The sequence below is a fragment of the Excalfactoria chinensis genome, chromosome 2 (genome assembly GCF_039878825.1).
Source record: "Excalfactoria chinensis isolate bCotChi1 chromosome 2, bCotChi1.hap2, whole genome shotgun sequence".
Classification (NCBI taxonomy): Eukaryota; Metazoa; Chordata; class Aves; order Galliformes; family Phasianidae; genus Excalfactoria; species Excalfactoria chinensis.
In genome coordinates, this window is record NC_092826.1 from 138,325,686 (window position 1) to 138,350,482 (window position 24,797).

General features: G+C 44.2%; 1 protein-coding gene across 1 annotated transcript in view; it reads right to left on the reverse strand.

Moving 5' to 3' along the window:
* The window catches only part of PTH1R (parathyroid hormone 1 receptor), a 106,303-nt gene that overhangs the window by 45,907 nt on the left and 35,599 nt on the right, over window positions 1-24,797 (reverse strand). Inside the window, exon 2 of the mRNA XM_072327643.1 lies at window positions 3,301-3,406. Coding sequence (XP_072183744.1) covers window positions 3,301-3,406 — 106 coding nt within the window. The remainder of the gene's footprint in view (window positions 1-3,300; window positions 3,407-24,797) is intronic.

The following is a 24,797-nucleotide window of genomic DNA, read 5'->3' on the forward strand; positions in this document are numbered from 1 at the left end:
CTCTTGCTCTAGTGTTTTTTTGATACTTTCAGATAGAGTGAAGTAGAACTAATGGAAGAGATTTCGGTTTCCTTTTTCACCCCTCACATACCAGTCAGTAATAAACAACTAAGTAAGAAAGACTGAAGAAATCTCATCCTTTGACAACTGTGTGATGTGCTTTCCTTATGACACTCAAAACAGATAATCTACCCAGCATCTACTGTACTGGAGTCATCAATCCTCAATACCTGAGCCCCGAAGGGTACAGGGAGGACGTAATCTCTACAAGAGTCTCAATATCCCTATCTTGCAACTCTAAATCACCTCAGTTAAACTAATAGAAATGCTTATTGGAAAGGACCTCTTAACATTTCTTGTCCAGCCTTCAGTCTTTTTAAGACTGAGCCAACCCAAAGTTAGGTCAACCATGGCCTTGCCTATCCAACTTTTGAATGCCTCTACAGATAAGTGATCCCACCACCACCCAAGCAAACTATTTCTGTTCTGGGTACCCTCATGGTGATCACACCATCATCTGTAAGCACATAACAATGTATCCTATGTGTTAGGTGGTTCATCTAAATAGCAATTGTGTGTTTAATCTGTGATCAATTTCTAGAGACATTTGTTATCAAAAGGTGCCCTCCTCCATCCACCAACTCTAGAAGGAGCCTGGATGTTCAAGCTCATCATCAGCACTTCGACCACTTTGGCTCAAATTCATAATGTCCTCTGATGGAAACAATTTTTGACTTATAGGCATAGAAATAGTGGCATATTGATGACATGGGCTGCTGTTATTATTAAACTAGAGGGCTACGTGGACACGAGCAGATCTCTCTGACTGAAGAATCATGCTTTATTTTCTGGAAAGGCCAGGTCTTTCTGAATCAAAATACAAACACATTTTGGGGGATAACTGTCCCACGTCACTACAAGTCCAAAGTCGTGACAGAGGAGGCCTGGTGGGGTGGTAACACAAGAATAATCCTTGTGCCACCCAAAGAGAAGCTCCTCAGGAACACTTTGAGCAGTATCACAGGAGACTGCCTAAAGGCCTGGAGTGGTCACTCAGGATTTATAGTGCTCCAAGTCACAACCATTGTGCCCCAATGCATTCTGTACGTAGGGAGTTGGTACATATTAATTCTGGGAATTGTGTTGCCCTTCCCAGATTTTTTTCCATCTGTGGTGAGGGAAGAAGCAATGGGACTAAGTCCTCCATATGGCTGAGAAGAGCACAGCCTCATATGTCCCTGGGTGATTAGCACAAATAGAAACCAGACCCCAGTTTCCATATCAAAGGATGATGGGACTGGACCTAACCACTTTTCACATTGAGTTATGAAGCTTTTGTACGAAGACTAAGCATATAAGCTTTAGTCAAGCAATGTGATTATGCAGATTACTCTCTTTTGTTCTATCACCCTTTAGCCCTCTAGAAGGTCTAAAGCCACCCACCCCTTCAGACTCATGGAGCATGTAGGAGTGGGCACACCACGGGATGGAGTTTGAGCTAGTCTATTCACTAATACCTTAAGGCACTATTATTTCATGTGTACAGGGCTGTCTATAGTCTAAAGTATCCAAATGGCAGCCCTTCCACTGAGTGGTTAGCTCTTTTCCAAATTGCATAACCCTCTGTCTCTGACCATCTCAGAGATGTTCTGGCAACTCACTGCCTCATGGAATGCAGCTCTGAATTGCTGAGTGCTGAGGAGTCACACAGGTGCTGCCAAACAGCATTTTACATCTCTTAGGAAAGGTCATGGAAAGATTAATCGTGCCTTTGGATTGGGGAATCCCTTAGAAATGAGTTTGATCCTATTATCTATTGCTGATGATTGCACTGAGTCTTTACAGCCTTGACTGTACTGCTGTAGTGTATCAATCAAGACTGTTATTCTTCCTTTTGACTATGCTATTTGGGATTGAGCAGAGATTTTCTACAGAAGATGAAGCAGCAGATAAATGAATTTATTACTTGGGCAGCTCCAGATACTTTTTCCAAGGCCAGGACTCTGCATGGATCCATGGGATGTCTGAATAACACAGGATGACTCCTCTCTGCCACAACCAAAGGAAGAAAGAGCCTCGCAGTTGGAGTCAGAACTTAAAACACAAGCAATCTCTATCATTTCATTCCTTTGTTCTAACAAAGTGACTGTGGTAAAGAGTCCGATGTCTGCTTCTTGGTTAGACACCATCACTGCCTTCCCAGCCCTACTGACACTGCTGCTGCCACTTAAGAGAGGTTAATGCAAAATATTGTTTCACACGGAAGGGTTAGACAATAAGGTGTGAGACCAAGACCAGCTGGTTGATAGCACCACATTCCAAGGTAGGCAGGTGGTCTAAACTATAACAGAAGGAAATGCCTTTGCACATATGGTCTTTAATGAGGCATTAATTGGGCACTGGGTGAACAGGACAAAGAAGCACAGAGGATGTGGCTTGAGGTTTTGGCTGATATGAAGCTGGAGGTCTGGAATAAAATGAAAGGTGGGGCTTTTACATCCCCTTCCTGTGATTTCCAACAGGACAAGGACACCAGGCAGGCAGGCACATCTACTCCAAAGTCACAGCTGACACTGAGGAGCTTTTCTTGACCTGGTGATCCAGTCTCCAAGTACTCCTGCCAGTAGGAAGAGTGATATCTAAGATGCAAGGGTGAAGGTGAAAGGCAATCTAACTTGTCTCCTTTCTCACATACAGTAGCAGAAAGGACAGAATGCCCACCCAGAACTCACTGAGTGGGTGCAAGATGCCTCAATATATACAGCCCTGATGCCAATAATTAACACATGTGAGACTGATGAAAGAAGTCAATGATGGATGATTATTTTGCTGCCCACATGAGAGTTCCCTTCCTTCTCCCTCCGGTCCTACATCTGGTAGCAATTTCATAGCTCCTAATAGAAAGAAGTAGATGAGAGGGGCTTAGTCAAGCTCAGGCCCATTTGAGGAGAGCAGAGACAGTATGCTAGAAGGAAACAGAAGGAATGTGGGTCAACTGTTTTGCTTCCCATAACACTTTTATCCTGCTGTAAAAGATGATAAGGTGTACATGTGGTTTGTGTGATCTCCCATGTGTTCCTTGGGCTTTGGGTATGATGATAAGGGCTGCAAATCCATGAGTGTAATTCTTGCACTCTCCAGACCCCTTGAGTTTATGACACATCATGCTATATAATCTAACTGAAAAAACAGTCTCCTGGGCTGCTTCACTCACATGCTCCAAGCTAAACACAACAGAGTTGGGGGGAAAGGTTGGTATTGTCCCAGCCATGCAGTCTGGGTTGCTATGGGAACACTCACCATGCACCTTGGGCACCTTGGCTTTCAGGTGTCGCTCGCACTTGGCCTTGGCTTTCAGCAGTAGGAAGATCTGCTCCTCTTTGGTGATGACATCATCAGCATCCACCTGCAGTGATGGGAAGAAATGAGGTTAAACCTCAGCATGGAAGAGCAGTGGGACTCAAACTACCGAGATAATGCAGGTGTGATCTGAATGCAAAATCTCCATTGCATAAGCAGTTTCCTCTACCAGCCTTGCTCTTTCCATCTCATTTCAGCAACTGGTGTCCCAAGCAACACCTTCTGCAAGATGCCACGTGGAATCACCTGTGCATATGGCAAAGTACGCATTGAAACTGCTTATGTCTAAAACATGCATGTACACAGGGAGAGATTTCTTGAGTGGCATATCTCAGCTTGGAGAGATGAGGCTACTACCCAAGGGGAAAAAAAACACAAATAATATTGGCACAGCATTTTTTAAACACTGGTCCTCTTGGGACATAGAAGCATAGTTAAATACGGCACTCAGAGAATGGCAAAGCAATGCTATGCTTCCTGACTCCAACCTCTTGAAAAACACTGGGTTAAATCATAAAAGGCTTCTTCTCCCTTTAAGAATCATAGCTTGGCATCATGAATGCAGTGCAGTTTCCAACTTCTCACTCCGGCCTTCAGCCATGAGGCATCAGGTTTTGTCAACATACTTAGGGGGTTTTGTGAGCTGATGGCATTTGCCCCTAAAGACCGAGGAACATCATCCTCCAGAGGTCAAGGGACAATAGTGGGGAAGTGGTAGAGGCAGAATTCTTTCCCCGGAAACTACTTGCTGATACAAGATGTGCAAGACCCTCCAAGGCACTTGCTCATCATGAAAACCCATCTTGCATCATGAAGATGGCATGCTGCCATTAGGCAAGGCTGCCTTCTGGAAGAGTAGACTAGGCTGGATCTATACAGGTGCTTTGCTCATTATAGCATATAGAGTTTTGACATAATGCAGTATGGCTGCTTTCACTGGGGAAAAAAACTTTACTCGGAGAGTGGTGAGGCACTGGCTCTGCTGCCTTGGAGTGGTTGTGGATTCCCGATCCCTGGAGATGCTCAAGGCCAGGTCGGATGGGGCCATGGGCAGCCTGATCCAGTGGATGGCAACCAGCCCATGGCAGGGGGTTGGAACTGGGTGATCTTTGAGGTCCCTTCCAACCCAAGCCATTCGATGCAGACCTTACCCTCTATGTGTTCTATGTATGTAAGGAAAGAGTTGGATGGTATCCATCCACTAGCATGCCTCCCTGTTGAACACATACTTGTGAGATCTTTCAGGTTTGGGTCATCCATGTGTACAGCAGAAGAGTCTCTGGGATATCGGGGCTGGGATCCATAAAATCACCTCAAAAGCTAATTTAAAGAATGAAGTGCCCCTGAGTGGAAGCTGGTGGCTGAGATATTGGACTGAAAGAAGAAAGCAATGTAGTAAGTTGGATAAAATCACTGCTTCCCTCACTGCCTCCATTTCCCTAATATTAGTCTATCTTGGTTAGACTATAAAAGCAATAGGAGCAGCAGTTACATTTCTCTGGATTTACATAAAACTAAGCAGTCACTTGTAATAGCATAATTTAATCAAGAAGGAATGCTGTACTGTGTTACAGAAATAAACAGTCTGTTTAGTTTTTTAAATGTATAAACTTATATTGACTGCTGGTGAGACTGGCACCACTCTACTCCTGTAATGCTAAAACTTATGGCAGCACTCCACATCCAGATGGACTGAGCAGGTCTGAGCATCAGTGCAAAGTACAAGCAGGCAAAGGAAAACACAAGAAAGAGAAGTGAATTGCCTATGGAGGTGACTGCTAGTCTCAGTCCCTCTGAAGCAGGGCAGACGTGACATTTCATTGTATTACTCCCAAACTACCATCTTCAGAATTAAGGTGCCTTCACTTATTTTAATGTTGTTCTTTCTGTAAAGCAAGATAATCTGTTCTCAAGACTTATTACAAATAACGTATTAATGGTTTGTGAAGTCCAACTTAGAAGTAAACACAGATTCTAGTTTACATGCATCTCTGTAGAGTGGAACAGTGGATGTTTGAGCAGCTGATGTAGTAATAGACAAGCAGATGGGTATCTAGGTCTGATAGTGGAATTCTGAGTAAAACAGAAGTATGTTTTTCTTGTCCTTGGAAAAAAAATCCACACTAAAATCCCTCTTCAAAACCACATTAATGTTAAGGCAAATGAAAGGCAACCCTTTCCAGATGTTTGGCCAGTTCACATTTAAGGCAATATCCAGCATTTCAACTCTTTCATTGGAAACATAAAACCTCTGGGTTAAACCCTGCTATCATTTATAGCTGCACAAATCCTGAATGATTCCACCAAAGCCAGTGGAGTTAGTCTGGATTTATAGTGGCTGAATGGGGCAGAGTGCGACCTCAGGCATTTCAAATAATTCATCCCTTCTGTGCCTTCACCCTGAGATTCCTTCAGCCATGCTTTGTTGAGGGAGCAGCTCCTGCCAGCACGATGTATAGTCTCCAGGCTAGGCACAGAAAATGAATTTCATTTCCCAGAAGCAGAGCTGAAGCACTGAGCACTGTGCCCAGGGAAGAGTAGAAAAGCTAGAACAGGGCTTGGAATGGAATGGTTGTCAGTCTTATAATTCCAATACCTGATGCACTAGCTGAAAGAATATCTCCCCACTTCCTCCCCAGACTGATGAGTACAGAGAGAAATGTTTAAGCCTTTGATGTTCCTAGATGTTCCTTGAGCAGGGTGTTGGACCTCCAGAGATCCCTTCAGACCTCAACCCTTCTGTGATTCTCCTTGGCTGAGAATGATGAAGCATAATGGAATCTGAGAACAAGTTTTAAGACCGTAAAAATTATCTTTTTTTTTTTCCCCCCAGTAAATTTGTGACTATTTTCAGTCAGCATATATACAGGATGTGCTAGTTTTCAAATGGGATGTATAGGGTTTCTATCTGTCATTCGACTCAGAAGTCTGATCAAGTCCCTCTACTGCACTTTCATAAACCCCATCTTAACAGAGAGGAACATCTCTTACTTCAGTCATGCGTTATTCACACTATCTAATTGCAAAATAGATACACTCAAGAAATTAGACATATTTCAATCAAGCTTAGCAAAGCTTCCTCTTCAACAAACAATCTCGATTATCTGATCCAAATGCACTGTGGAGAGGCCTTGCTGCCAGGCAGCAAAATAAGCATCTCTACTTTCTGATACAGGAAGGTCTTGAGTCACCAGCCACCAGGAACCAGAAGCTGATAGCTGTAAGAGCTGTTTATAGCTCTGAAGACCTCAGGCTGGCAGCTCCTGGGGATGCTCTGCCAGAACAGGTCAACTCAGTAAGGCTATTTTTACATTACTATAGAACCTATGGTACCTTTTCAAGGCAACAAAACATCATACCCTGCTGTGCATCTAAGAAAATACATGTACATTTAAGACATGCTCCAGCATGGTATGCTCAGCACAATCTATTCTGTGCACCTACTCTTCAGGACTAGGGAAAAGTAGATTAAGGGAAGATACCAGTATTTCTTTTAAGCTGCAACCCACGTAGGCTTATATATTCAGCACTTCTATCATTTTCACTAAGAACCTCTACTACCTGCCCAGAGCTCAATACTTCTTAATCTCTAATTCACTGGACACACATTAGTCAGTAGAAAGGAATAATTATTATACCTCACAAAGATAATTAGCCAACAGAGGACATCTTGAACAGGATTTATCCGTCTGAGGTGTGTGGGTGTTTGTTTACCCAGGGTTCCTTAATAGTCAATGGAGATTCAACTACAGACACCAGCTGAGATTTGAGTCAAGCTACCAGCTAAACCAAGTCAGATCAGCTGTGCTTATTTTCAATCACAAAGAGGCATGAATCAGGTAAAGAAGCCTTTCTTTTTTACAGCCTGAAGCAAAGAGAGAATATATTATCCTAGAGTTTTCCCAGGTGGGTTGGTGATTTCCTCTTCTTTCCTGGTGGATGAACGTAAGCTCATAGGTTATGCTGTTGCCCTTTTTTAATCTATCTCTATCTAATTCCCTTTGTATAAGGGTTCATTAGTTTCCTTCTAAGGGCTGTGGTTGCAAAGATAACTTTTTGGAAGCTCTTATTTATTTATTTATTTTTAATATGGGAGTTCAGATTATAAGAGTTAAACTTGGTTTTATTTCAGGGTGAAGCGTGTCTCTGTAATAGCAGAAAGAGCATACCTTAAAAACAAATGATCGGCAAAACAAAGCCTTCTTGGTAAAACTTTTATTTACAAGAAGCTTCTACGTGAGGTGAGTTTCCCAATTGCTTCTATTGCTATTGACTTAATAACAAGTAAGGATCCAGTTCAAGAGTTGGGGGTATGGATGCTTTGACAGCTCTGCAATGTCAGATTTATCTTTGAGCTCCTGTATTCAATTCAGGCCATGCAACACAAGCAGCCACAAGAATTCTTCTAAAATACCTGAGAATTTAAGGAGCTTGAGGGAATTTTACCCGTATTTCCAAGGAACGGTACTAAGATGAGCCTCTTCAGGAAGTTGGTCTTTGATCATCACTGTTGTGTAATAGTAAAGCTGAAGCTATTAACCAGATCAGGTCAATAGTTGGATCAATGCTAAAGAGAAGCGTAGACAGGAAGGCTCATGTGTGCCTGTCTGACCTATTCAGCTATGTCATCTCCTTCTTTCATGACAAGGTGCTCATCTCAGACTCACCTCTCTTCTCTCATGGGCCATTACATCCTGCTCTCAAGCACTTTCCGAGCCTTGGTTCATCACAGAAAAGACCCCAAAGTTGTGTCCCTGCTCGTGTCACAGATCTGAAATTTTAATGATGAAAATACATGCGCTCCTGCACGTGAAGTTAGGCTGTTGCCTGGGGCTGGATAGGCTCCTTAGGAGGCATAAACAGTCATGTTTTTGGGGGCAGCTTTGATTTTACTCCCAAAGCAGCTGGCACAAAACATGATTGCCCTGAAGAGTGAGAGGTCTTCAGGCTGCAATCTGCACTAACAGATCACTTGGGCAGAGCTGACAAGATCTGCAAAAAGTAGGAGCTCAGTTTTCACTGGCCTGAGCTGTGAGGGCAAGAAAAGCATTTGAGGGCAATCACAGACAGGTATATCCATCTGTTTAGTAGGATGAGGTCAGCATGTCCCTGCAGACAGTAATCTCTGAAGAAGATCTGACAGCAAATCCTTTTCCACGAGCCCTTCCTAACATGCTTCAGAATGAATTCCTGCATTGAGCTTATTTGGCATCAAATTTATACTAGCTCAAAGGTATAACAGGCCTGGAAACACACAAATAGGTGTAGGGGGACAGCTTTTCCCTACTGTCCTGTGATGATGGGGTCTACCCTCTGGACACCCCAGCTTTGCCAGGTCTCTCAACTTCCCAGCACTGCTATTTTTGCCGGGGGGAAAAACAACTGTTTCCAATTGGGAAAAGATTTAGGAAAGTTTTCTCTTCCCTCTGTTCTGAGAATGCAGAAATGCAGAGCAGGAGACAGGTCAAGCTGGGAAGGGTGAAATGACAATGCTATCCAGAGCCTGTTAAGAATCTTTCTATTATTATTTATTATCATTGTTTTTTCCTCTCTCCCCTTGCCCCCAGAGGAGGCCATAGGGTAATTATGCTAATGTTTTCTTGTATTTCCATTTCATTGGCTGATCTCCCAGCCACTAAAGTAAACCCCAAATCTCAACGGGGAGGTCATATTCATCCTTGTTTATGGGACTCATTTTCAGAAATAACACTATCGTTTTTGTGAAACTTGCCTGGCAGCAGCTCAAAAAACAGCTAAAGGCAAACAGATTCCTTGGTCAGGGTTGAGAGCATCGCAGCTGCTGGACAGGCCCAGTGTAAGGGATTGCTGGTGATCACTACCTTGGAGGGCAGTAGGCCAAGTAATTGGCAGCACGGAGAAGGGAGAAGGGCATGAGAAAGAAAGGGTCTGTTGTGACAGGACAAGGGGAAATGGTTTCAAACTGAAAGAGGAGAGATTTAGATTGGATATAAGGAAGAATTTTCTTATGATATAAGGGTGGTGAGGCACTGGCACAGGTTGCCCAGAGAGATGCCCCACACCTGGGTGCACTCAAGGTCAGCCTGGATGGGGCTCTGAGTACCTGATGGAGTTGTAGGTGTTCCTGTTCACTGCAGGGGAGTTGGGCCAGATGGCCTTTCAGTGTCCCTTCCAACTCAAACGATTCTATGGAAAGTTAGATGTGAAAACATAACCCCCTCTCCTAAATTTTGCAAGAATCAAGATATCTGTTCAGATTAGGATGTTAATCCAACCATGTCAAACCAAGGACCAGATCAGTGGCTGCTACAGATGAGCATAACTCTGCTGAGATGAGAGCACCAGGCTGGTGCTAGGGGCGCTGTGGCCAGGCAATGCAGACACATGGCAAATCTAAGCCATGTCCCATAGTATCGACTCAGCTGCCTTTGGCAGAAGCTAATGAAGCTTTCTGCATAGACTGAGGCAAACTGGAGCAGAATAGAGCTTGTGGTAACACTGGATTGCTCAGAAGAAGGAAAACTTGGCAGCACGTAGGTGATCAGGAGCACAAAGTGTTTCACAGAACTGATCAGTAGTGGGGTAGCAATGTGGGATGGGGGAATAATGGAGGTTCTGGAATCTGTTACCTTGTTTTTCTTTTTTCTTTCTTTTAATGAGTGAGTTTAAATGAGAAAAGAGGGATTCTCTGTTATTTTGTCATTGTGTTTAGGTATCTTGTTTGTTTTCTGTTTTTATCCTATGCTTCCGCAAATGAGTATGTGTGCAAGCCTGCATCTCCTGACCACTGGGCTCTGCTGATTTACTGATAAACCCTGTCAAGTATATAGAAGATCCAGGAATTTGTACACATTCTTTTGGACAAAATGTACCTTATGCAGTCTCTGTTAGTGGATCTGCCAATCCTGCAGCAAAATGGGATCTTCCAGGCTGCAGATTGACTGTTGCTTAACGTGGGCCCCGTATCTGAATGTGGTTCATACAAGATGAGAGGATCTGGTAATTCAAATTTCAGTGGCAGCTTACAGCATCTCCTTCATAGAGGGACAGAGCAAAGTAAATACAGATAAATGGTGCTTACTCTATTCCAGTTTGGGCAACACTGGACTTCTGTGTTTGTTTTTTCTTCCCACTGCACAAACAGTCTTATTTCCTTTCCTCACTGCTACCTCTGTTCATCTTCTCTGGCTGCCTGGGATTATCATTATTCCATATTAAAACTATGCAGGAACAACAACAACAAAAATGCATTGGGAGCAAGCTGTTGCAAACGGGTTCTGCCTTGGGGAAGACTGGGAAGCGGGACTTGTTCTGCCTTGAGGGTCTTAGTTTACCTGAATACACATTATTTTCATCTTCAAAAGAAAAATGTGGTTTGCAACTTATTTCCTGTCAGGTTAATGCTGAAAAGATTTAAAAATACATAAAGCTGGAGTGCCAGTTGGTCCAGACAGAGATGCACTAACGATAGCAGTGGCAAAATCCATTGCCAGCTGTTAATGGCAGAAGCTGTGGGAATGGAGGCTTTGATTAGCTCAGGACACCAAGATGTTGAGGAAGATGGTGGGAAGAAAGTCAGTTCATAGCAGAAAGTCCTGTTCCTGGATTTGGGAACTGATAGCCCAGAGATGTGATGGGCTATCCCCATCCCTGGAGACACTCAAGGTCAGGCTGGATGGGACACTAAGCACCTGATGGAGCTGTGGGTGTCCCTCTTCATTGCAGAGGAGTTGGAGTAGATGGTCTTTAAGGGTCCCTTCCAACTCACATGATTCTATGACTCATGTTCAACAATAAAAAGAAGACCAGGTGGGTGCTGAGCTGAGCACTCTGCATGGTTATTTTGCCATCTGCATGCGTGTCCCTCACTCCATTCCACTGACAGAGCCAATAAACCAATCGTAGTAGATGGCTTAGTGCTTTTAAAGGCTGAGATAATGAAGATTAGTCTGAGATAATCAAATCAGTATGGCCTGGAGACAGAAGGGTGAAAGGAGGGGGGATACCCAAGAAGAGCTGATGCATCCTGCTGAAGTGGGATGCTGCCCAGGGGAAGGTTAGCTCATGAGATGCTCTGCCTGTTATTCCCAGCCTCCCAGAGGGTAAATGAAGTCGGTGGTTTTGCCTTAATCCCTTGACCACATCACCCAAACCACTGCCTGCTCCAGAACAGCAGTAGGTCTCTGCTCCTGCTAATTGAGCTTAGGGACCTTGTGATGCATCTAAGGAAAGCTGAATAGCCTCCTGCTGTGCTTAGAGACGCTCAGCCCTTCCCAAGGCTGCCCTCACCAGGCTGTCTGCGATCTGCTCGTCGTCCTACTCAGAGCCTGATCTTCCATGGTTAAGAGGCCCCACAAACCACTGAGAACTTTACTTTCCTATTTATCTATGTCTTGATGACCTGCCAATAGAAGGACATGCTCCTTCCCTCAATCATAAATCCATCCTCTTTGATTTTGTATAGAATTGTAGAAGGGCTTAGGTTGGAAGGGACCTTAAAGATCATCTAGTTCCAACCTCTTACATATTTTCTAATGCAGTCCAGTTCTCAGCATGGATTTCCCATGATTGCTATAGTAAGATGGCAGTGAATGGGAAAGAAGAAGAATGGGCATAGGAAGCTGTTGTACAGAAGTGGGAAAGCCTCATCCTATGAGTGAACGGCATTTAAAGATCTGCAATGTCTAACATGGGCATGGCAAAGTGAATGCACAGCAACCTCTTGATTTTTTTCATCCAGGAAAGGATATTGATCATGTGGGAATTCATTGTCTATGTCACACCATGTCCACATCACACATTACTAGCACTGATGAATGCATTTCCACATGCTATGTGGATGCATACAATTTGTCATCACTAGGAGGGATGGAAAACACATCTGGTCCTGCAGCACATATGTCTGCTGTTCCTTGGAGAACAGTTCAGGCTAAGTCGGTCTCACTGATACTCTTCCAACCCCATTTGCTCTCACTTTACCTTGGGGAAGCTTCACCCTTCCAGCAGCACAGTCAGGAGAAGAAAATCTGCCTGGATAAAGAACAACTTGCAGACTCGTTATAACTCATGCTAAAGGGAATTAACTGATTTAAATGCAGATGGAACACAGATGTCTGCTGTATTTGACGATAATGGCAAAAGATTTTTGGAGGTTGAGGTGATACCATGACAGCAATAGAGCAGATCTTTTATCACTTGTCACTTCTAAACTCTTGAAGATGATTACCTGTGTGTATCTCCCTCCCTAGCCATCCTGTCATGTAAATGCCTGCCTTACTACAAGATCTCATGATTTGCAGTCAGCACATGCAGCTCACCAAGGGGAACTGACATTTATGGTATGCTTCCAGGATGTGAAGTTTTAGTAGAACATCTCCCTCAGTGCTTTCCTGCTTTGCATCCCTAAAGCAAATGAGGTGGAACCCAAGAGGCAGAGCTATGAATAAGTTCCTTCCAAGCAAGGACAAAGCTCGTGACAACTGCTTAGCTGTGCTGCCAAGCAAAAGTGGTATCCTGGTAATTAGAAGATGGTGCTGGTGTAGAGAGGTCACCAGTGATCAGTACTGGTTTGAGTTATATTCTTGGGTCATATACAACACATATTACGCTCCACACTAGTGCAACACAATTACTGTAGTCATCAATTATTAATCTCAACCTAAAGCTAATGTCTAACATGTTCATATTAATTATTCCCTAAGACCATCAGGTCTTAACTCTGACTACAGAGAATCCAAAGAATGTATCTGCTGGGTGTCCAAGATTGAGAGCTCAGCCCACCAACTGTCCTCTCACAGAGGTAGGGACCATAAGGCTTAAACTCAACCTAGAAATGCTGGTGTATGCAATATAGTCTACCAGAAGGATGTAGGATTGTTCCTTGGTGTCCATCTGACAAGCACGAAGCTGTGATTCTTGATGCTCTTGTGACTTGGGGTCATGTTGGCTGTTAATGGAGCTTCTGTCTGTGCCTAGCTGGCTGAAACAGCAGGAGGGATGCAAAAAGAAGTGGGGGTCACTCTGACGCTGTTTTGATGTGCTCACAACAGCACATTTCTCTCAAACCTAAGGAATGATGCAATGAAGTGTTCTGTAAGACCCTCCATTTCCCAGTGTGTGGACCTAGCTACAGCAGTGACTTCTCTCTTTCTCCCTTGTTCTTTGGAAGCAGATGGTTTCTTTTGGTACCATACCTTCCTATCCACAGTGATTATCTCACAACTGTTAAGATTCCAAGGAGATAGACACTGATTTCTGCCCTTTCTTTTTCCATTCACATTTTCTTCAGTCTTTCAGAACTAGAAGTGGAGTCCGATAGGCCGTTAAAATGTCATTTTTTTTTCCCTCTCTTTTATTTCTTATATCATTTGCAAAGTTGCAGGGGGTTAGAAAGAACAATATGTCCTGTGTGGGTGGACTTGGGAGGAGGATGCCAAAAGCTTTTCTTAGCTCTCCAAACTGCACAGAAGCTGGATTACCTGCATTTCACAGCTAAGGGCTGTTACTTGTCTGAAACCAGATCAATAACGTTAATTATGAGAATGAAAGACCCTCAGTAGAGTGTTCAGTTGAAAGCCATTTATAGAAGTGGTCTAGGAGTAAATACCTGTTTTATTAAGAAGTAGTAACAGTAGATATACTACTGTTACAGCAAGTTTAATGGTAGCTGTTAATCAAAATTAGACAAAATGCAGCTTCATATATAAAGAAATTTTAAATATTTTATACGATGATTCAGCCACATGCACACAAATATTTTTGATTTTCTTTCAAACCATACCAGGCCCTGCTTTTCCTACAGTGTTTGTGAAATAATCATGAAGAAGTCATCTCTAACACTGTTTAATATGAACGGTTCCCTTTTTCAGCAGGGAAGGCACAGCTGGAGATGCATTTCTTTTTGGTGGCATCACTTTTAGCACGTACAACCAGAGTCACCCTTGGACCATTGGGCAATATAAGACAGAGCTGAGGTGCATCTGGGAAGGCTCTGGGCAAAAGAGGCAGAGTGAAGCGGAGAGCAATGCCAGGCTGTAAGATGAGTGCATCCTGCTTTGGGGTGCCCTGGCTTCATGCACTAGATCTCCATGCAGTGGGACTACACTGAGAACATCTCTACATTATCATAACTCCTCCAGTGTTCCACCTCACTTTACAGTCATGACACATTCCTTATTTGTTAAGGAGAACAACAGCCTTAACAGGGTGTTTAGCATCATCTGCCTGTATCAGTCTGGTGCTGAACTCAGAGCATGGTCAGGCATCTTTGCATGTATGATGTATCTAAGTGCCTACATGCATCTCTATCACCTGAAGTGAATGCCTTTGAAAAGTGAGCATGGGATTCTGCCCTTTTGCCTCAGTTCCTCTCAGGCACAACAAACACCACCTTTCCTTGTCTTATCTGTTATGCTCACCTCTTTGTGTTCATTGATGTCTCAATAGAAAAGGGAGAGGCAGATTTCAGAGCAAACCCCTGCAGTGAGCAGCAGTGAGTTGGAGAAGCATCCAGCTTCCTTCTGTAGGTATCTACTTTCCTTCCATAGGTATCTACTACTATATATCTATGTATGCTTATTGCTGTTCTGTGCATTCACGCTGGCAAATCATCAGCTTTTTTTCTTGAAGACTTGACTGAATTTCCAATACAGCTGTTCCATGTCACAGTGTGACTGATTTTTCCTTCCTTCCTTCCTTCCTTCCTTCCTTCCTTCCTTCCTTCCTTCCTTCCTTCCTTCCTTCCTTCCTTCCTTCCTTCCTTCCTTCCTTCCTTCCTTCCTTCCTTCCTTCCTTCCTTCCTTCCTTCCTTCCTTCCTTCCTTCCTTCCTTCCTTCCTTCCTTCCTTCCTTCCTTCCTTCCTTCCTTCCTTCCTTCCTTCCTTCCTTCCTTCCTTCCTTCCTTCCTTCCTTCCCTTATTTTATTTTATTTTATTTTATTTTATTTTATTTTATTTTATTTTTAATTTGGCTTGTTCTTTCATTTTTCTCTTTCAAAAGTTTCATTTCTTTTTTCATCTTTCAGCACGCTGCTGAACCCTGATAAGTGATAAAGTGCAAGACTACACAGTGGCCCTGTGCAGCCCATTAATTTTGTGAGGGAGACAAAGACTTGGCACGTTGCCCCTACGGCAGCTTGGAGATCTGGGACACCAAGTCTCCCAGGTCAGGCCAACCTGCTCCTTTCCAGAACCCTGCCTGCATTCAGCTCTCAGTGCCAGACATCCAGATGCATCCAGACTCTAATCCCAGCAATTTCCCAGCCAGATTTAGCAAAGATACAGACTTGAGCCATAGTTCTGCCCTCTGCTCTTCTCTCCCATCTGGGGAAGAAATCACTGGAAGCTAAACTCATTCTTCCCATCCTTGATGTCAAATAAGAAGTTTGGTAGATGCTCCTGAGAAGTTTCTGCTACAAATGGTCCTCCCACATCCCTCAGTCTGCTGCCCCAATGCTGGACTTTGGGATTCACTCCTGCCAGGTCACGTCTGCTGGGGTGATGCTACCACTCATAGACTGCAGGGAAATGAATATTTGTGCCCTCTGCATGCTGTGCCAATGCTGTGGGCCAGGCAGGTATGGACTGAATGCTGCCTCTTCCCCTCTGCACTGAATGTGCCAGCAGCCACAGCCGAAAGCAGAGAAACCTCAGCTTGCAGCACAGCAGCAGTGTCTGTTTGGTCCGAGGTGCACCTCACATACCCCATTACGTGGGACATGCTGAGCAGCACGGCCAGTATAGCTGAGGTCAGTTATGAGTGTCAGATGCCAATGTACAGTTAGGGCATAACAAAGATAGAAGCTAGCATGGCTTTAGGCAGGAAAGTAGTCCCTTGATGGGTGTAGCCATTGTGGTGGGGGTCAGGGCACTGTGACAATGCTGCATCTACAAATGCACCTCAGTGGGCTTCAAGTCATCTGAGTTAAGAGATTAGTGCAGAGAAATACGCATAGGGATCACCTCCTGAAGCAGACATCTCCCAAAGAAGGCCCGTTTGTCTGTGCTGGCTGTTGGCTGTTCAGCTCTGGGCATCTCTGTGACCACAGGAAGGATATTGGTTACAGACAGTGCCCAGGGCTGAAGGTGTTTTTCCAGACAAGTGGTGGAGACTCAATGCTTTGCAAAGGTGTTATGGGTGAATCATATCATCCTGCACTGTTCTCTGCTCACTGTTCTCTCTGTTCTTAAGCTGTGATGCATGCAACGATGTACATTCATGCTGTTAAACTCCTGTACCCTCTAAAAGAAGGTGCCTGCATCCAAACTGTTGCTTGGAAGTGATCTCAGATGCATGATGACTATGAGCTAGGGAGAAGGCTCTTTGGCCTGAGCAAAAAGCACATGAGGGACCACACTGTCCATTTAATGGTAGAGATAGCCACGAGCCCAGAGCCAGGAACTTCTCCAGTTTATGTATAACTTTTATCGGTAATCATAGAATTACCAAGGTTGGAAAAGACCACTAAGATCATCTTGTCCAACCACCAATCAATCCCTACCATACGCACTAAAACTATGTCTCTCAGTGTTACATCCACCCTTTCCTCGAACACCTCCAGGGATTTTGACTCCACCACTTTCCTGGAAATCATAGAATCATAGAATGGTTTGGGTTGGAAGGAATCTTTAAGATCATCCAGTTCCAGCTCCCTGCTTTAAGCAGGGACACTTCCCACTAGATCGGGTTGCTCTGAGCCACATCCAGACTGGCCTTGAACACCTCACAGAGTCAGAGAATCACTGTTGTTGTAGGGCCAATATCGTAACTCATGGGTTCAAAATCTGGAAGCTGTGAAACAAAGAGTCTGCACTAGGCTGCTTTGGTCTCTACTGAAAATATCTCTGTTGCATGAAGACCTGCTCCACTTCAAGTCCCTACACCAAGATGCATGCTCAGAGCAGCACCCAAATCTGAAGGTACTGATGTGAGACACGACAGAGAAATTAGTGTTGTAGATTCAAGTCCAGTAACTAAATGGCTTTGGAGAGAGCAGCACAGGCTACATTCTCCAGGCAGGAAAAAGGGTATGTGAGTTACTATGACTTGCTCAGGGTTTTTGGCGTGTCCATCCTCCCAGACAGACTACACCCAGTCTTATTGCTTCAGTGCTACCAGGTTCCTACCTTGGTTGCACGTAGGCAAGTGCAAACAAACCTTTGGAGCAGGAAAGGGAGGTGGATAAGGGGGAGGTAGCAAGGTTTGGGGAGTCTCTAAGTGGTCTGCCCAGCCCCCAGACCAAAAACCAGAATCCTGGTGGGCGTTGTGAAACAACATAGGCTGGTGGCATCTCCAGGGTTGCTGCAGCACAGTGCACGTATTCTCTGCAGCACTGTAGTGCGTGACACCACTAATAGCTCTGGAGAAGCTGACATGCCAGCATTCCTCAGCTGGTGCCAGGAAAGCCAGGCCGAGTACACAAGGAGTTGGCTCCCTTCTATAATCACATTAAAGGTACTCTCAGGTCTTTTCACGTTTTACTGCAGTGATGCATTATCTGTCTCATTGTTCACAGGAAGCTTTGAAGACAGCTTGGGCCATGGGAGGAGGCTCTTGCCAGGGTTACTTAGCAAGGCTGTGCTCTTGGGAGGGGGGTTGGTCAGCCACTGCACCATAGCAGAGCACCAGCCCCTTTCCTTTCCTCACTAGACTAATCCCATCATGGAATCATTAAGACTGGAAAAGACCTCTAAGATCCTCAAGTCCAACCCCAACCCGCCCCCACCATGCACACTGACCACATCCCTCAGTGCCCCATCTCCACAGTTCTGGAGCACCTCCAGGGATGGTGACCCCACCACCTTCCTGGGCAGCTGTGCCACTGCATCATTACTCTTTCATAGAAGAAATGTTTCTCAGTATCCAACCTGACCTTCCCCTGGTGCAAGTTAAGGCCATTACCTCTCATCCTATCAACTGATGCTCATCCCACATTAGATTGCCAGAAGTGCACTCTTTATTGCTTACAATGTTGGTTGAGCTTCCCTTCTTTTTCCCATTTTCTCACAGCATGGATTGTACAACGCCTCTGATATTGCCATCTCTTATGGCTTTGTGCAAATTATATAATTCCGTGTGTTTCAAACACCTTATTTTAGCAACTCTTGGAGGCTTTATGGTAATTGTCATTTCTATATACCATTTTCTCTCTAAAATGGTCCACAAAGACCATCTGTTTTAATGGAAAGAGAGGCATCAGACTGCAATACTACAGTTACCAGAGTTTTACCCAGATGACTGACTACTTATCAAAATACATGTCAGTATCTCTTCTTAGCATCCTTGAGAGAAAGGTACTAAGGAAAAAAAGACACAACCAACAAAAGAAATCTGCAAATCAGTCTCAAAAAGCTCGTTTGAGTTTGTTTATACTAGTGGCAGGATAAGGGCTTCATACTAAAGAGAGGAACCTTAGGCTAGATGGAAGAAATTCTTTACTCAGAGGGAGGTGAGGCACTGGCACTGCTGATCAGAGAGGTTGTGGATGCCTTATGCTGGGGACCTTGAAGATCACTGAGTTCAAACTCCTTGACATGGGCAGGATTGTCAGCCAATAGATCAGGCTGCCCAGGGCTCCATTAGGCCTGACCTTGAATGCTTAATCCCCCATGTAGATGATCCCCCATGATAGATGGGAATGAAACAAGGACTCTCAGTATACACTCTCAGTAAGTACTTTGAAGGCCACAGAAACTGTCCTATCTAAATGATCACTCCATAATTACTGATTATAAGAAAAAAAGAGATATCAGCTAGTTCAGAAACTTCATATGTTTCCAAATTTAGGCCACAGGTTTAGTAGAAGGGATAGAAATAATTATAGTGCCTTCTATAGCTCTTTCTACATCTTGGAGAGAATACTGAACCCCCAAGCAAGCATAAACCAGATCTAGCTGTAGAAGCCCCTTCTCATTGCAGGGGATTTGGACTGGATGACCTTTAATGATCCCTTCCAACTGAAATGATTCTATGATTCTGTGATATTAAACCCCAGTCACCCTGTGCTTATCAACCCTATTGAAGCTTCATCTCAAAATGTCCACATGGATGCCAAAACAGAGCCAGCTCTGAGATGCCTAACAGCAGAGCAGCCTACCACATAGTAGGTCCCACATGGTTCTTTGTGACCTATGGCTTCCACAAGACTTGCCGTCCTGGTTTCTCTCACCCATATCTTCATCCACTAAGCAGCTCCCAGGTATTGGCCCTCCACTGAGGCATTGCCATGCTCCCACCTCCAAACAATGAGATGGATGAATGAAGCAGAGGCCCTTGCAGCAGCTGAGATGATGATGCAGGCCTAGAGCCATCAGGCCTATTTTTATTGAACAGCATTCTGAATCAGGGGTTAAGTAGTGCCTGGGTGTGTGCACTCTTCTTTATTGGACTAAAACTCAATGCTGTTTATTTGGCAGTAGCGATCTGTGACAGTCAGAGAGTTGTCTGGCTCACAGTCATACAGTCATTTGAGCCTTTCCTCTCCCATTCCTAGGCCAAAGGTTTAGTTTTAGTTTTAGTTTTAGTTTAGTTTAGTTTAGTTTGTCAGATGCCTTACAGAAGTCTGCCCAGATAAGCTGGTCCAAAAGAGCAGGCTGGGTGTGATGAACCCTTTGCTAACCCAGGCACCACTACAACAAAGCCAAGAAGCACTGCCGAGAGTGCAGAAATCAGGCTACCTTCAATATTGATTTCCTTCCCTCTTTTCCAACTCCTTTTCTGTGCTTAATATCCCAGATATACCTGCAGTCCCTTCAGATGTCCAATCTCCTGATGGCAGCTCTTGGTTTTCCTACTCCTCCACAAGAATGAATTCCTTAATCTGATAAATCTCTTCTCAGTGCATTTTTAAGACTCCCACTTGAATTTGATCAGGAATTCCCTTTGATCTTTTGCTATGAGACACAGTTGTCTCTGGGCATCTTTTCCTCAATGAAGCGCCTTTTCTCAGCCCTAGCCACACATTGCTTAATGCCTTTATTCCATGAGTCAGTGCTCAGTCGACCCACGGGTGACCCAAGTGGCTGATTTCAGGTGACAGGTTCAGACTAAATGTAAACAGAGGAAAAACTGGGTTAGGAAGATTTCCATGAAAGGCACAAGAAATGGGACAAAGTAGATTATCAAAGGAAACAATATACCTTACTGCTTGATCCCCAATGGGGCGACCTTCTCCCTTACTGTCTACATGACTGGGTTGAAGAAGTACCTTTGCAAAAAGCAATATGAAGAAATGGAAAATGCTGTAACAAGGATAGGCAACAACACCTGGTGGGATACAACATGAAAAGGAAGGCAGATATTCTGAGTTATGTTGTTGTTTTTTTCCCCAAGGACATTCCAAAGTCATCTTAGATGTCAAAATTCAAGCTCTGCACTCCCTTTGTAGCCAAAGAGGAAAAATAGATGCTTTCAGCCATGACTGATTGGCTCTATTTTAAATGCCTACTTTTATGTGCACGTAAGTAGTGCTTGCTGTATGTTGATTTCATTCACCAGATCTCCATTATTTGTAATGGTACAGAAAGATTCCTGCCCTGTGGGTATCTACAGGAATCCCATGCTGAGTGTTTCTCATATTCTTTTCATTGTCCATCTTTTTCCTACACAGCAAAGTCAATAACAATATTAGCACTGGCTCATTCTTTCATGCTTAGCAGCAAGACTGAGCACTTGAAGGTGGTAACTTTAATAATAGATTCCCAAGAGAAAAATCAACCCAAAGGATGCCAAATGGTGATGACATTCCTAGGAGCTGTAAGGCCAGAGTGTAGTGAACCACTGGTTTGGGTATAGGTAAAAGGTCTTTTAACACACAGAACTTGTTGCAAAGGCTCCTGGGTCCTCTTTTCTCTTGTGGGGCTGATTTGTGGCTGTTAGGAAAAAGACAAAGACTGTTGGAGAGCAATTAGTTCTGCAAGAAAAGAAACAGGCACCATGAGGAATGTTGCTGCGTGGTGCTTTGTTTGTTTGTTTGTTTGTTTGTTTGTTTGTTTATTGTAATCCTGTAGGCTTTTTTTATTAATATATATATATATATATGAATATATAAGTGTATTGGACTAATGTGTTTGCACTAAATAGCTTGTATTTTTACCTGCGCTTATCTTTTGACTCTGAGAAGTGGGAGGGAAAAGACTGATTTTAAGCTTTTTCAGGAAAAAAAAAAAAAAATCTTTCTTTTCTATGAAAAAAGGCATCTTGATGAACATTCTCATCTCAGTAAGAAGCTGTTTTCCATTGGGAATAAAAAGTGCTGAGGGGAACATTCTAATCTGCTGCTACAACACATCTTGCCATCTCAGCAGAGGGTCTGCAGTTGTAATTAGTGGTTAGGGCAGAAATGTGCTGCACAATTCTCTGATGTGAAATGCTCATAAATCATTATTCCAACCACCTGTTGGATCCCAGTTTCTTCTCTTAATTCTGTGTTGCACTGGGGCTTGGCAGTCTTGAGATATACAGAGCCTCTCTTCATTGGGACCAAAGATGGGCTTTTGATCAACAACACATCAGTGCTGAGTGGAAGAATAAGTTAATTAATGAAGACGAAGATTGCTTTCCCCTCTCCTTTTCCACCTGACAGATCTTCCAAAATGGAGAGAAAGTGGAGCTTCCACGGCACAATGTAAGGAAAAATGCTGGAGGAAGACCATCACTGCTGTAACATTGCTGCTAGACTTGGCCATCACCAAGCAACAAGGCCACTGGGACTGACAGTTGGCCAACTGGTCACATTTTGTAGCTCAGAACAGAAAGAAGGCTGAAGTAAGTTTAGTAAGGTTCAGTGCTTAGTAAGGTTTTAGATGGTTAGGTGGTGAAGGGCAAAAGGAGCTAAATCACAAAAATCACAGAATCACTAGGATTGGAAAAGACCACCAAATCCAACCATTGACCCACCCCCACAGTGATCAGTGACCACATCCCTCAGTGCCACATCTCTGTGGTTCTGGAACACCTCTGGGGATGATGACGCCACCACCTTCCTGGACAGCCTATGCCAATGCATCACTGCTCTTTTGGAGAAGAAATTTCTTCTAATATCTAACCTGAACAACACTGGAGGAAAAAAGCTGACTCATAAAGAAAGCAACATGAGAAGCAACGTGTAATCATCCCAGGATCATCTTAACAATGTTCTCCACTGTAGCCAGGCCCCCACTGCATATCTCTGAATACATGAACGCTTGTTGAAACACAATAAAGAATTCCAGCATCCCTCGTGGCCTTAAAGAAAAGACTGGTAGACTTTTTTTTTCACAGTAATAGGTTGGTGGTCCAATGGCACAAGGTGGTGGGTGGCTCAAGCTGGCTCTTGAAGTTATGATTAAAGTTTAAATCCTGCACCATATGTCCGGGTGCATTTAAGTATCACAGTTAAGTATCTTGAGTGCTCCATCATTACAAGAGCTGTTTAAAAACATTTCGTCCATGTCTTTCTGTGCTGGTGTTAAGCAGAAATATGCACAGTAAAATCCTGGATTTCATCAGAAATCAGGCAAGCAGGGCAGACAGAGTGCAGTTTCCAGCTCCAGTCACAGTAAAACATAGCGAGGAAAAAATCTCCACAAAAATTGAATAAATCTCTTCCAAAGAAGTCTAAAATGTTAATGGGAGGATATAATCTACTGAGCAGAGAATTACAGAAGTGCTTGAGCTTTAGCTCACTGTCAGTACAGCTCATTTTGAGTTGAATTACTCTGTGTGAGTGGTAGCATTAATAATCATGGGGATCTGTTGTACGCCTGCACCTCTAGATCTCCCCAAACCACCTCTTATAAAAATCCACCATCCTGGATGCATGGCAGCTACTCCATCCCTTTGTTGGGTGAATTCCAAAGTGAAGGATGGAGCCCCATGGCAGGGAGGCTCTGTGTGTCTGCATGTAAGGAGATTGGAGGGAATCCCTTCTGGGTTCAATCTCTTCCAAGATCTCCCCAGTTCCTCTCTGAACTTGGAGCACTGTGATGTTTGCACATTCTACCCCACTGAAGCCACTGCTCCCTGTACAGTTGTGGTAAGAAAAAAAGCCTATATCATCTTCTGGTGCATAAAGAAGGGAGAGTCTAATCCCCAAATCAGAGAAAACTGGATACAGGAAAAAACTTCAGGTTTGTCATAGAACCACCATGGATGAAAAACACCTGTAAGATCATCAAGTCCAGCTGTCAACCCACTCCCACCATGCCCACTGACCACATCCCTCAGTGCCACATCTCCATGGCTCTGGAACACCTCTAGGGATGGTGACTGGTGTGTCCTACCCTTGGCTATCCCAGGCATATCATATCATCTGCTACGGAGCAGCCACACTCTTTCTTTTCTTTCTTCACCCCCATGACTCTTTTCTTGAACCTGCACCTTTTGTGGAATCATAGAATCATGGAATGGCTTCAGTTGGAAGGGACCCCAAAGATCACCTGGTTCTAACCCCCTGTCCTGGACAGGAGTGCCAGCCATTCAATCAGGCATCAGACCAGGCTGCCCATAGCCATATCTAACCTGGCCTTGAACAGCTCCAGGGATGAGGCATACACAACCTCTCTGGGCAGCCTATGCCACTGCTTCACCACCCTCTCAGCAAGAAATTTCCCACTAAGAGAGATTATAAGACTCCCCTTTTTTGGTTTAAACCCATTCACCCTTTTGCTATCACTGTCAGACCATGTGAAAAGTCACTCCCTCTCCTGCCTACAAGGAGTCCTCCTCTCTCTTAATCTCCAGCATAAAGATATTTCTGCTCATTACACTTGTTTATCCTCATATCAACAACACATATATGACTCTGCGCTGAAGGGAGCAGAAGGGCCAATATGTCGGCCAGACCCTCTACATAGAGAGGTCTGCTGCCTCCCGGGTGCCCGGGTTAAGGATGTAAGGATGAAGCTTCCTTCTCTAGTCCACCCCTCTGACTACTATCCCCTATTAATGTTCCAAGTTGGTAGTGATGAGGTAGGCAGAACTTCCATGAGGACTCTGAAAAAGGATTTCAGAGCTTTGGGGCGACAGGTAAAGGGTTCGGGAGCACAAGTTGTGTTCAACTCTATCCCACCTGCTTCAGGGAAGAATGAGGGATTCAATATAATGGGCCAACAGATCAATACCTGGCTCCGAGCTTGGTGTGCCCGGCAGGGGTTTGGGTTTTTTGACCTTGGGTTCCACCGGTCAAAAGGGATCTTAAGGAGAGAATTGGGTAGGTTCATCCAGAGGGCTTTAAACTAGTTATGAAGGGGGGTGGGGCAGTAGCTGGGGTCACCAATATGGAAACTGCATGCAATGTCCCTGTGCTTGCAGGAGAGGGGTATGCTTCTAAACCCCTAAGGTCTTGGCCCTTGGTGAAGGAGGAGGATGACTTGCCTCCTTGTAGGAAAAACACGAGGGCTGGTGTTAAGCTGGTGGCTGTGGAAACGCCTAATAGTAGTCACAAGGCTATTAGGGCTGCTGCTGATCGCAAGGAGGCCAAGC